The sequence below is a fragment of the Ctenocephalides felis genome, unplaced genomic scaffold, assembly GCF_003426905.1.
Source record: "Ctenocephalides felis isolate EL2017-DRISC unplaced genomic scaffold, ASM342690v1 CF-g0.4_SCAFFOLD_01604, whole genome shotgun sequence".
In the NCBI taxonomy this organism is placed as follows: domain Eukaryota; kingdom Metazoa; phylum Arthropoda; class Insecta; order Siphonaptera; family Pulicidae; genus Ctenocephalides; species Ctenocephalides felis.
Window position 1 is genome coordinate 35707353 of NW_020537758.1, and position 14504 is coordinate 35721856.

General features: G+C 29.0%; 1 protein-coding gene across 1 annotated transcript in view; it reads right to left on the reverse strand.

Moving 5' to 3' along the window:
* Nucleotides 1-2733, reverse strand: part of LOC113373668 (testisin-like) — a 5353-nt gene extending 2620 nt beyond the window's left edge. The window contains exon 1 of the mRNA XM_026613949.1: nucleotides 2570-2733. Within this exon, the coding sequence (XP_026469734.1) occupies nucleotides 2570-2733 (164 nt within the window). The remainder of the gene's footprint in view (nucleotides 1-2569) is intronic.
* Between the last annotated feature and the right edge of the window lie 11771 nt (nucleotides 2734-14504).

Sequence of the window (14504 nt, forward strand, 5' to 3'; positions counted from 1 at the left end):
CTTACAATTCTCGTTTGTTTTATTTTCTGAAACTTAGTTTGAAAATGGAAATATTGAAGGTGTCGATCATAATTGTTTAATATTCCTCAGAATGGCTTAGATTTAAAAGAACTAAGCAAGCTTTTCAAATTATATTAACTTGATTTACAGAAGAATTGAAAAACATACTGCAAACGTATGAAAACACATAATAGCGTGAAGGGTTAGGGTTAATAAATATATAGAGAACCAAACTGCAATATTTAGTAAAATTTAATTTTTCGCGTTCATGGATATATAGCCTGCTCGTTTAAAATTTTTAATGACATCGCAAATGTTATACGGCAGGGTCGCCTAGAGTTCATTTAGTTGCATGCCAGTTGGTACCGACTCATTTAATGAGTACCTGAAGTATACCTTGGCATCTATCACCTTTAAGCCTCGTTAGAATGTGGTCACGAAAAGATTTTAAAACGCAAAAGAGCTTCAAGTCTCTGGACGTAAACAAAAATAATTGACTATGAAATTAAAAATACTATGTAAGCAAAGCAAGAATATAGTAATACATAAATTGCTCTAGTGTAAAATGAGAAGTCGGAATAATGAATATTTAATAATTACCATTGGTATATAAGAGTCTCACTGGAATATATTTATGATTGAGATATAAAGTTGGTAATAAATATCTTTACTATCGATATAATGCATTGTAATAAACAGAGATTGAATTACATATTGATTTATATGCAATCAGCCATAGACATACAATACCTTATGATTCGAGTCGATATTATTGGATAAGCTACCGAACTGTACCGTTTAAAATATTATTTGAATTGTGATAAAAATTACTCGTATAATAATAAATTGTTCTTGAAACATAAATTTCGAAAAAAAATAGTAGAAATTCTTCACCAGATGTTTCCTTAAAAGTTTGACCTTATCCAAAAAAATATATATTTGAATCACCTTACGCATTTCGCGATTTGGTTTAGTATCACAATTGAAAGGGCAGACAACAATTAGCATTCACTAATAATACGGAAGTTGGTCCTTGTTTGCAGAATACTCATAAACAGGAACACTCATTGTCTAAATTTATCTCAATCTCAATTCTCAAATATGTTACGAAAACATATTTATCACCATTAATTATTATAATATCATTTCAATCCGATGCCGTTTTAAGAATAAAATAATATCTGTTTTAAAGAAAAGAAAAGTTTATTTAAATGATATATATATTATAAAATCAAATTAAAAATCACTACTGATTTCATTAAAATCTGTTATCGTTATAGTGAAATATGAAATGTTAGTCACTTCAAATCAATCATTCAGGTAAATAGTTTTCTTTTTTCTTAATTCCCACTTTTAAAAAAATCTTTTAGCAATCATTTTAATAGTTCTTTATAAAATCCAATGATTAAAATCATTTTTATTTCTATTATTTTTTACTATTATTACTTTTATTATTTATTATTATTATTATTATTATTTTTTTTATTATTATTATTTTTATTATTCCCTATTATTTTTATTTTTATTATAATTTTCTCTGTTTCCTAATTTTTCTAATTTTTCTTTTTCTTTAAGGGGCACAACTAGTGTAACCGCCTAAAAAAGGTGATTTTTGGGAATTTAAATTAAAAAAACTTTATCAATCATTTCAAAATTTTAGGAATATATTATGATGTTTCAAGAATACATAGTAAAATTTTGAAATTAAATAAATTAAATATTTTTTAAGTTATCGTCGATCCCCAACGGCGCGACAAAAAAGGCCCTTTAACTGCTGCAGTGATTCCGGCCTTCTAAGTGGATGAAAGAAAAAAAAAACTCGTAAAACTAGATAATATTGTCTGAAATGAATTACGATAAAAAAAATAAATAAAAAATTGACAAAATGGCGGTTTTTTCAAAAAAGTCGAATTTTACGCAAAATTGCCAAAATTTGATTCGATCAAAAAATCGATTAGTTCATTTTACGGAGAACTATATATAGAACATGTAAAAAAAATTTGATAGTGATCGATATTTGTTTTTGAGTAATCACTGCAGCAAATTCGATAAATGTTGTTTCGAGAAAAAGCGATTTAAAGATAAAATGATCGTTGTACTATATACTATATATATACTCTTTAAATGGCTGTAATCCAAAAAAGTAAAAAAAATCGTTTTTTTCGAAATTTCACACTAGTTGTGCCCCTTAAGTATATGTTTTGGTTTAATCTAATTAAAATCATGTTTCAAGGCAGATGTTCTGAAGCTGGAGCGTACTTAGTTCCGAAACGTCAATAATAAATGAAAATCTCTTAAAAAACTTTTCATTTTCATTGTCATGTCATTTTATTAGAATCTTCCACGAAGCAAGCAATCAATGTCAACCTCGTAAAACTAGGTAAAATTTTCAGATGATGTCATTATTGTTAGCTATGGCTATAAATTTTATAATCTATCATTTCGCCATTCCTAACAGCAAAGTTTTTTTATGACCAATTCATTTCTAATTATTATAACTTTTATTTACTATAGATTACCGCTTGCTCAAGATCCCAATTTTTCAATTTGATATTAAACTTCATTCTACAATTTCATTTCAGCACCAAAATAATTTCCATTATTACAAGTTCTTACTCTTGTATGCCCTAAAACCTCATCTAATTTTTCATTATGCGCTCTCGTGAAAGGCGGCGACGGCGGCGGCGCTATGTCAGAAGGACATTGCGGTAGACAAATTGCATTTCTAGACATTCCCCACAGGGTTGCATTCGCTTTGATAGATAGAGTTCAAGCGCTGAGCCGCGAGGAAAATAGAAAATAGTGAAGCAAGCAGAAATCACGCCCGATACGACCGGCTAGAAGATTGCCAAGTCACATTTTGCAAATCATGTTAACTTGTTCCAGCACAGCCTCGGGCGAATCAGAACAGAGGCTATCAACCTAAGTGGAAGATATCATATTTGCGAATGATGGTAAATGACAGTACATTTACGTATATTCATAAACGTATTTATATCCAAATACTTGAATTATTTTAACGAACGTGGTGTAACCCGAGTCCCTATAAAACCAGCGTCCTAAAAGTTGTTGTGTGTAAATAAAAGAACTGATGCAGATATCAGACCAAGATTGACCTTAGATTTTACACCAGGGCCAGCGGTGGCGTCAAACTTTGATGTCAAACTTCCACTTGAGGTTATAGATCTCAAATATAGCCTCAAGTGAAAATCGCCTCTCGTAGGTATAGTTGCATCTATAATAAAAAGTCAGCAAATACTTCGAGTATAGATAATTAGTCAAACCTGGACTGGTCAACTACTGGGTTGCCATCCATTCATATAATAAGAAAAGTCAAAACAATTACTCAATGTCTTCAGTGTGACAGATTGTAATTGAAATAAAAACAAAAAAAAAGATTTTACACCAGTATGAAAATACAAACTGAATACAAATGGAACAGTTCATAATATGGTAACTCCTGGATGATGTCATTACTTTGGATTGATGACGCTAGATTGAATCCGACTGATAAATTGGGTTCAGCTTTTTCTAGAATGTTGGTTATTGAATTAACCCCGATGCTGCTATATGCATAACTATATCAAGAGTGCATATAATAAAATATATAAAATGTACTGTCGTACCAAGCTAGGACCAATAGACTTTTTTTATAAAGCCAACAAAACTTCAGAGTTCTATAAGCTGTTGGGCTGATTTTACGTTATACTATGCCGGTCTTACTGATGGCAACGAAAACCGTTACCTCTTCTCTGTGTAATTAATTTTATTATTACAATTTCTTTAATAAGGCGAAGATTTATTAATGTAGTAATGCCAAGCGAGGACTTGGATCTACAAATAAATGAACTTACATAGAATTCAAACTAAGATTGATCTTAGCCTTACGATCATTTAAAAATAAATGATACAAATGGATCAGTTGATAATATGGTAACTCTTGAGTAGTATAATTGCTTTGAATATGACGCAGAATTGAATCCAAGTGACTTATTAGGTTCAGCTTTTTTGCAAACCGTTTTCGGTTGACGGTTGTCTAAAATGTCGGTTTCTGTATAAACCCTGATGCAGCTATATGCATAACCATGCATAAAAAAGTAAACTTGGTATATCTCTTATAATAGCGTATTACGAAACAAATAACTATTTCCAAGAGTGCCAATGATGTACTACTTTACTAAAAGGCGGTAATATAAACATTGTCAAAAAATAAATAAGGCATTGGTATTACCATACATAGTATAAACAAGTATTCGAATATTATCTATAATAGGATTATTAACTAATAAACTCTAAACATCAATATCATATCAATCAATTAACAAACCCAAATTGTCAAAAAAAATGTCAAGATTTCTCTTACTCAATTTATAATATACTCAAAACAAATATTATATTTATGAGCTCTAATGTAACATGGGAAATATCAATATGCATGCCAAGCTTGGAATATTCATAACAAATAAAAATAATAGTGGCTTATAAGGAAACTAACAAGGGGTCATTTACGCGCATTACTAAACGAAGAAACAAAATTCGATAGAGCACTAACGAAATAATAAAACTTTCTCTGCATTATAGCTGACAATCTCGCGTGAGTTATTATTATCTTATTTAGGAAACAACAAAATGGTAAGATAGTTTTGAAGTTTCAAATGACAAAGTTTCAAGAAAGGTATGTGTGTTCTACGCTAGGAATAGCAAGAGCTACTGAAATTCCTGAAAATATCAGGAGTGCCATTGTGGGGCTATCACAGATTTACCGTACTTGTGTCTCGTAAATATTATTTATTAGCCTTCTATTGTCATAATATATGTTAAAGGTATTATTTTTATCTTGTGAAGAGATTTTTCAATAAAACTTTGGCGTAAACTTTTCTTCTCATATAATGTGACTAGACTAAACCATGCGATATCTCTCCACGAACTTTCTTCATATGAAGAAAAAATTACAAGATGTTATGAAATATTTCAATGCATATATCCAATAACCCCAGAGTTTTTTTTACAAATATACATACCCAAACAAATGCAACAAACCAGGGTAAAATCTAATTTAAATATTTTATTTTTCTCCTTATTAAAAAAAATAAACTCGTATTTATACATCTTACACAATCAATTTTCTTGCTAGGTGATCTATGATTTCCAAAATATATCATCCTTCAAGTAATGGAATTGTAAACCAATTCCAATGATAAATGGTATTAAAAAAATATTATTTTATCATATATGTCAAGATATAGGTATTGAACATGAAAAAAGTTGCCCAAATATAATTATAAAAATCAAAACTAAGGTGTAAGAAAACTAAGATTAAGATAAATATGTTTGAAAAATTCAATCTAGTCAAACGCTGCAGTTTAGTTAAATATTTAGTTTTAGTAATAAACATTCTCTGTAATGTGTTTGTTTCATCCTATATCCTATGGTATGAAAGAATATGAAATAAAACCTCAAATAAAATTTAAATCACGTGCGCTCTCAGACGTGTACTTTTCAATAATATTTTTTCTCGTCTCCACAAACAATCTCGGTGTTTTCTAAAATATTCGTATAAAAGCTTGCGATGAAATTGTATTTTCCTCAGCAACAAAAATGTATATGATACTCTTTCGTTCGTGTAGCATTTTCCACTTGAAATATTTTTAGGAAACGTGACACTAATCATCGGGAACTTTGTTCAAAAATGGGAAGGATAGTATATAGAAGATGCTAGAGGCAAATGGAACAATGGAAAGACGAGTAGATGAAATGAAAAAATACAAAAATGTATAATATTGAAGCAAAAATAACTTGTTCTATAAGAAGATGGAAAAATAAATTGGAAAAATCAAATGGGTTTAATTCAGCGACATAAAAACGAAAACAAAACTTTTAGGAAAAATTTATATAATCTTCAATTTCAATTAATCTTAATTTTGATAAAATAAGGAAAGAGTGTAAAATTTACTCATTGGTAAAATCAAATAACAACATCATAGGAAGTCGCCATTTATTGTAGTACCCATATGTGTGATTCATGCGGAAAGTACATCTAATTATTATTTTCAGTAATCTAAGATCGACGTCCCACTATAGTTCGTTTGTAAATACTATATAGACGTGTTACGTTTTTTTTAAAAAAAAATGCAATATTTATTATTTCTTCGCAAATATAAAGCATCTTATAATTGGACACTTCACACTTTGTAATATGCGAAGGTCGTTGGCTCTCATACTAACACAATGTGGTATACCACCACGTCGGTGGTCTTTGCGTGTTTTTGTAATTAAGCGTTATAAAAAATAGCACTTAAAATTTTAAATATAAGTAAAACTGAAATTGCTAGTATTATTTAATACAATTTTTGTAAAAAGTTTTTATAAAGTATATGTATGTTGGCCTATCTTGTGGCAAACCAGGTATTCCTCGATAAAATGGTTGTCTCGATATTCCTCGATAAAATGTTACACAAAATATGCACGAAAGAACACAATTTGCGTGAGATAATTGTTTACTCGTGTGCACTACTTTAAAACAATATCGCAACGGTATACGTTATTACAATCGTTACTACAAAATATTTCCACATTCCATTGAACCGAACTACACAATGATGCAGACAAATAAATATAATAATTCAAATTTAAGGTAGTAAAAGAGTACCGTTTGCGTGCTCAAATAAATTAAATTTCGTTACCAATAATTCAACCAAAACCAAATATAGAAACGAAGACAAAAAAAATTTGGTCCCACAATGTACTTCTATGTTATCAACAACTGTATATTTAAATATTCATATTACAGTTAAGAAGCACAAGTAATTTGCGAACTTCGTTGTAATGTTTAAACAAATATATATATATATATATATATACATATATATATGTATATTAACTCTATTATAATATTTCTTGATTATAACTTTTGCATAACATAACCAGAGTACGCGGTGCAACTCCCAAGAAACCCGAACACGATTTTAGACAGCTATGTCAAAAGTTATGAAAGCATTATTTATATCTTTAACATAATTCAAACTATTATTGTGACCAAAACTTTTATATTTGGACATATATTGGAATGGAATAGAATCCATATTCCATTATCCAGTTTGAATAATTATAATTATCCTAAATCAAAAATAGAATACAGTAATTCTTATATCTTCCGACTAAAATAACATCACTTCAAAAACAAGGAATAGAGAGCACCGAGCAGCATTTCTGCAATGCCTGAAGCCCTTACTTGAATATTGAAAGGCAAATATTACAGAAAATCAATTTTAACAATTAATTTGATCGAAATACGTAAGTAGTATGAAAAATGGATATCGCTGATCGAGAAATTTGTGTCTTAAAGGCAAATTCTCCACAACTGCGTTATACCTACATATGCCACGACACAAATCCGCACGTAATGAATATCCTCTTGTCGTTTGCAATGAACTGTTGGTGTCTCTTAGTAAACTAATTTAAGGGCTTTTAGCCACCGAGACTAAATGAAGAACTTGCAATTATATATATATATATATATACATATATATATATTATATATATTATATAAATATAGATATATATATATATATATATATATATTATATAATATATATATATATATATATATATATATATATATATATATATTAACAAAGTCTAGTAATCGAGCATAACATCAATAAAAAACATGAATTTCTTTCCCTAAGGCAGGTCCGAGCTGAGTTAGACTCATTGAGAGATTTCCCATTGCCATTTCACACCGCAGCGCCGGAAATGGGCTATTTTCAATTGGAAACATATTTTTCATCTATATTTGTAAGTGAAAAGGGACATCGCTACTGCACGATACCACTCTTCCAGAGCACGGGCTCCTGTGGTTTTAGATAGTTTTCTGCAGATATACAGATAACGTTTTTTAATTTGTGTTAGCAGAAAAGGCGGCAAAATACAAATTTTAATATTTTAGTGAAAAGGATCAATTTGAACTGCAAAACATAATTTCGTTTTGCACCATGGTTTTATAGTTTTTATAAGTTTTTTCCTTTGGCAACTCCTGATATGCAATGCGATCACACAAGTAGTGATGATATAGTTTTAGTGCGAGTGCGTTAGTTGTGCAGGCGCCTCGGTTCCGGACCCGAGTCAGTGTCGTTGTCTGGTGCAATGCGGGGCGCCCGACGCCGATATCGATCCCCCAGCCGCCCACTCGCATAGCCCTCCACTAGCCGTAGCCCACACTAGACGACTAACAATATGCCGCGGTTAGACGAAAAGCTAGCGACTGAAAAGCATTCTTTTCGAAGGAATAATAAGACTATTATTCTCTAAAGCTCTTTCAAAGGTTCAATTCTTACTTGAGATAATAATTATTTGAATGCATCCATAATTGTGTTTTTCTCTATATTTAGTGTTATAGTGTCAATGTGGTTATTCTCTAAATTTGTAGTTCATACTATCTGCTCAAACAATATAAAAACAAAAGGACTAAGCAGACTCAAAGCTGTTTCAAATTTCAAATTTCAGATCAAAGTCAAAACTAAACATTCAGGGGATGGTACTGCCGTAAAATAAACCTATGTTATGAAGAAGTTTACATACAAAATCGTACTAAATATTGCCAAAAGCCATGTAGTTGCGGTGCAGTCAGACATTTTAGATAGAAACCCTAACCCACAAAACGCACAAATGTAAAAAAAACGATGTTATCATAGCTGGACCTTTGTGATATGATTCAATATCATGTGAGTGAAGTTACATTTTATGTGTAACTGCAATATGATGAAGAACAAATATTTTTCATGTATGTTGATTCCATTTTTTGCTATTCATTATAATTTCTTTCATTCCCACTTTTGACAGAATGTTAAAGATTTGATTTATAAAAAAGATTAGTTAATTTTGTTCATTGCAAATCTGGCAATAAATATAAGTGTTGGCAATTCATTAGTATATAACCAATCGATTTCAATTTCTGCTATTCATTCTAACTACTCATTGTGATTTCTAGGCATCTTTTGATAAGAAGTGAAAGATTTTAAAAAATATATTTATTTTGCTCACATATTTGATGAATATAAATGTTGGCAATTCAACTAGGTATAAAACCAATCATCAGAAAAATTAATAATTACTATAATTGTTATTCAGTTTCTAACAAGATATAAAATCCAAGAAAATATGCATTTGTGCGAGTATTAATATTATACATATTAGTTATTACCATTGAAAATATCTTGTCTTTAAAACAGAACATTGTTGGTTGATAAAGCACGAAATCTCTTTCCGACTATAAACAACAGTAGCATGCTCAATATAAGCAAAAATCTATGCCTTCAATTTTCACTGTATTCTACGTACGCCTGATCGTACCGCAAGTACATGGCATTTTGACAGTATTTAGTACGATTTTGTATGAAAACAGCCATGTAACATAGCCTTGCCATAACATTGGTCTATTTTACGGCAGAATCTGCCCATCAATCATCATGAATACAATTATACCTCTTTAGGTTCCAGATTATCTCGCCCTACATTTAGATATAACAAATGTTTTCTCAAATTCCTTATTATCTACTATCTCTAATATAGTTTATGATATTCAGAAATCAAACATAAACCGTTTGACGTTTTATATTTTATTATTATTATTATTGTTTTTATAACGAAGATGTATGATGCTTTTAATAAAATTATAAAAAACGCCTAGCATCGCCCCAGCAAAATATTGTAACAAACATAAGACAAAAAGTAGTTATTAGTTAAGTAGTTATAGTTATTTTTCATTTATATAGCATCTTATTAGAGAAATATCGATAAATGCTTTCACAAAATATGAACTGAATAAAGTAATATTTTGTGATGAGATCGCTGATTGCAAGGTCGAAAGTCACTCGTGTAAAAAATAGGCTTGATAATGTAATGACATCTACTCTCAGGTGTTGTATTTAATTTTAATACTGTTCAATGAAGTAACAGTAATGAAATAATAATTTACAACATTATTATTGTAACATATCAATTGATAACATGCAATAAAATTTAGATTATGACGAATGATCGTCGTTGGCTCTAAGGTTAGAAGGATGTGGACGCGTAATATGCCTTGACAAGGACATCCGTGAGTGGTAATGGTTATTTATCGTTCATAATAAAGCCGATCATAAAGTTTTAGTATACAACAGGTTTTTGCATGTTTATTTTTATTATTTGACTCGATCACTTATACCAAACCGTATCAATAAAATAAACTATAAATTGTAATAGTATATTGAATATTAGCGTTGTGGGCTAAATCAACCATTTTAAATTCTTCGCAAGTTGAAAATGACACTGAAAATGTATCGAAATCAGGTAAAGTCAAAAACCTGAAACTTTTTGTTTTAAAAAAAAAACAATGCAAAACTTTAAAATCGAACGAACATTATTGACAACGAATTATAATGATTCTGCATTTCAGAGTTTTCCAAAATCATCAAATGTTTGATATTATACATCTCTATATACCATACCCAATTTTATTATTATATACCCTATATTTAGACGTTATATACCCTCTATAAACCCAAGATCTATTTTTATATCATACACACCTAATACCTGATGCACATATCTACTATCTTATACTCCAAAAATATAGGCTTTATCCGGGTGTATAGGACATAGTTCATTGTCCTGTACAAAGTCAGGACCTTCCTCCCATCCTTGTTTATTTCATATTACAACTAGAGTTCACTTTAGGACGTTGAATCCTTTCTTATTTTTTGCAGTACTTTATCATTAGTTAGAACTGTCTTTACCAAAACCAATATAAATAGCGCATTTTTAGGTTTGCTAAAAACTGAACACTCATATAAATTGGTATAAACCATTTGTTAAATCGCCTCCTCTCATAGCAAATGATATATTTTATTTCTTACAAGAAGTTTCGCATTTAGACAAAGGTAATGAAACAAAGTAATGGCATTAAATGCTCGAACGTTTCTTTAAATAAAAAAGAAAAGTGTAATAAGAAAACGAATTAAATGTTTCCTTACTGTAGTGGAAAATTCATTCAGTTTATTAGCTGACGTGATCTAACGTTTACACCCGATTTATATGCAAACTCACCCAGAAGCCAAGAATAAGTGAAATGGTATTAGTTTTTTTTTTTTTTTTAAAAAATAACTTGTTTTGATTGATTTCTAATTAACACTTTTTGATGAATGAAATATATAATATTATATTTAATTTTAATAACCAAATATAAACAATTTATACTTAACACTCGTTTCATATCAATTTAGTGGCCAGTTCTGCGGTAAAATAGTCGATATTAGTTTTATATCCTTTTATTTATATTAAATTTGAACTAAAACAATATAATATACTATATTTATGACATATTTGATAGAAATGAGAAATATCAAATAACATTGGAGAATTCTCCTCGAATCATTCAAATTAATCAACAAAATTGTTTGCAGACGCCGCAAACGTATCATAAATCGTCCTACAATTATATTAATTAATAGGTAGCCATCTAGGTAGAATTAATTATAGCATTTCTTAGAAATAAATTACGACACGTCAATGTTGTACCGTATACGAAATAATTCAGTCATCCATTATATTAAGACAATATGCGGGGCCTTTGTACAAAGAGTACATATGTACATATATTTTATAACAATGACTGTAACTAATTGTAAGGTAGATTTATGCGGGCGCGCCGGGGATAATTGCAGGAAAATATATTTACAGCACAAAATGGTACGTTTTGCATTTTTAAATAAATATTTAAAGTAACCCTTTTGTTGGACAGAAATAAAAACAAAATATAATTCCTTTATAAATAAAACTTTTTACTCATCATTTTAATCATATTTTTTCAACTAAAATTGTATTCCCTTTGTTAGCATTATGATATAATACCAGTTATTGAATCTGCTTCAAAAAAGTGAGCTTAATGCATTCGCATAAAAGTACATCACATGCAGAAGGCTAGTGAATAAAATATACATATATCACCTTTTATATTTATGTTACGCTTGCACATGAAAATGATTTGTATGAGTCCAACTACAAAGCTCTTTCGCCTTGACAGCCTTTGAAGCCTTTTTATTCAGTATTATATAAGCTTACGTTTATATCAGGACCAGAAATATTTTATTACATTCATTAAAACTTACATTTATTTATAACTCTCAATGCTCGATCAAACAAACAAAAAATCTAATATTAGGGTCTCAATAATTCATACATTAGAAAATTTATTGTATGAGAAATAAATAATAAATGATGGAATCACAATGAGACTTCTAATATTAAACTTTTGTGCTTTTAGTGTCCAAACACTATACTATACTGTTGTGTTCGTTTCTTTGCAAGACTGGAGACAAACAAGTAAAGATTGTGTTCTGAATAATTGATATTTGGCTTTTGGACGCATTCACTAAAAGTACGAATATTTTTTCTACAAACTAAAACATTATGTGCTACAATAGTCAACCAAAAAGAGCCATGAAAAAATTATGGAAAATCACTTAAAAATTGTTAAAATCTCAAATGTATTTTTTGAAACAATAACCATAGGCTCATATATATATATATATATATATATATATATATATATATATATATATTTGTATGATTCTGAATTTGATGTTGACATATGTATTAACAAAGTCTAATAATCGGGCATAACATCAATAAAAAACATGAATTTCTTTCAAAAATTTATTTTAAATCCATACGTTTCGGCTATAATCCTAGCCTTCATTCAGTGGAAACTAAAAATAAAATTATAAATACTGCGTAATTTCAAGTTAATGTTTATAATACATGGTGTAGTGCATTATCATATCCTAATACCATAGATTATTAAAATTTTCCAATTTAACACTAAGATCAACTAATTGTAAGTACTAATTACTATTTTATTTTTTCTTTTCACTCCAATTCAATTGTTTTAGTTTTTAATTTTTTTTTAGTTTCCACTGAATGAAGGCTAGGATTATAGCGGAAACGTATGGATTTAAAATAAATTTTGAAAGAAATTCATGTTTTTTATTGATGTTATGCCCGATTATTAGACTTTGTAATATATATATATATATATATATATATATATATATATATATATAAATGAATAAAAATGTAACTCTTTAAGTGTAGGAAAAAAATATGACATCCTTAAAAGCACTTGATTAGGCGAATTAAAAGCACGATATAGATTAGATATGCTAAGTTTTCAACGGATACTCAGATTTAACTATACAAAAAGTTCTAAATAAAAAGACAATGATAAAGGACTTAAAAATATTTATTTATGCCCAAATTAAAATTATACCCGATTAGTCAAGGGTTTAAAACGATATCTCCAATAATTTAAAAAATATATAATAAGAAGGCGATTGAATCAACTTTTTATGATACTTCACCTTTTTAAGTAAATTTAAGTTCAAAATAGCAAAGAAATTAACGAGTATCACAGTAATAGCAAATTTAAATACGATAAAACAAAAACGAAAAATATCTCAGAATTATAAATGTAAACATTTAATTAAACTGAAAAGGAACAATCCGTTACCGTTCGGTCCCTGGGATAGAAAACGTATAACACACTGAAGAACTAAGTTTTATAAATGTTCACTTTTAATTAAACTGAAAATTCAAAATAAAATATGACAAAGGAATTAACGAGTGAATTTATGGCAACGGGAACGATAGCATCTAAATCCCATTTTAATTAATGGCATTTTTATAAAGACGCAAAATAATATCATTCAACGTAATATACAATAGAGGAGCATGCCGCCTGCGGGTTTCTTAAGCTCACAGTACAAGCTACCGCCTACCACCCAGTAGATCGAGGTCGAATGGGTTGATTAAATTGGAATAGGGGAAAAAGACCCCACACGACCTCAATAGCAAAACACGAACGCTTATTACGATAATATCTTTAATAGTCATTGCAAATAATGATTTTCGCAAATCCTACATTAAGTAGAATTGCGAATAAGTTGATGCGACTTTGAGAACAATTCTAGAATTATGGAGTTAAGATAATATGAAATAATTATCTCAATTAAATATGCATTAGATTTTTCATGAATTTATTTTTGTTGTTTGTTCATCTGGTTAAAACAACTCGTGTTCATTCATATTATATTCCATTTACTCAAAATGATAGAAATCCAATTTCTGAAGCACATGAAATATTTATATATTTGCATATTCATGTATGTTTTGACAAGAGCTAAAACGTACCAAATAAATTTGCAATGCAAACAGATTGTTATTGTACGAAGAGTTTATATAGCGCATCATAATTATTTATTTAAAAGCATTTTTTTAGTTTTTTTTTGTTTTTTGAATTAACGAGATATTATTTTGAGTATAATATCGAATAATCAACATTTTCAGTAATAATTATAGGAGGAAGTCCCCTAGTGGCAAACATCTAAGGTTATTTATAAATAAATTAAAAAATATTGTACGAAATGTTTATTAAATTATGATTTATGTTAGATAACAAAGTTAAA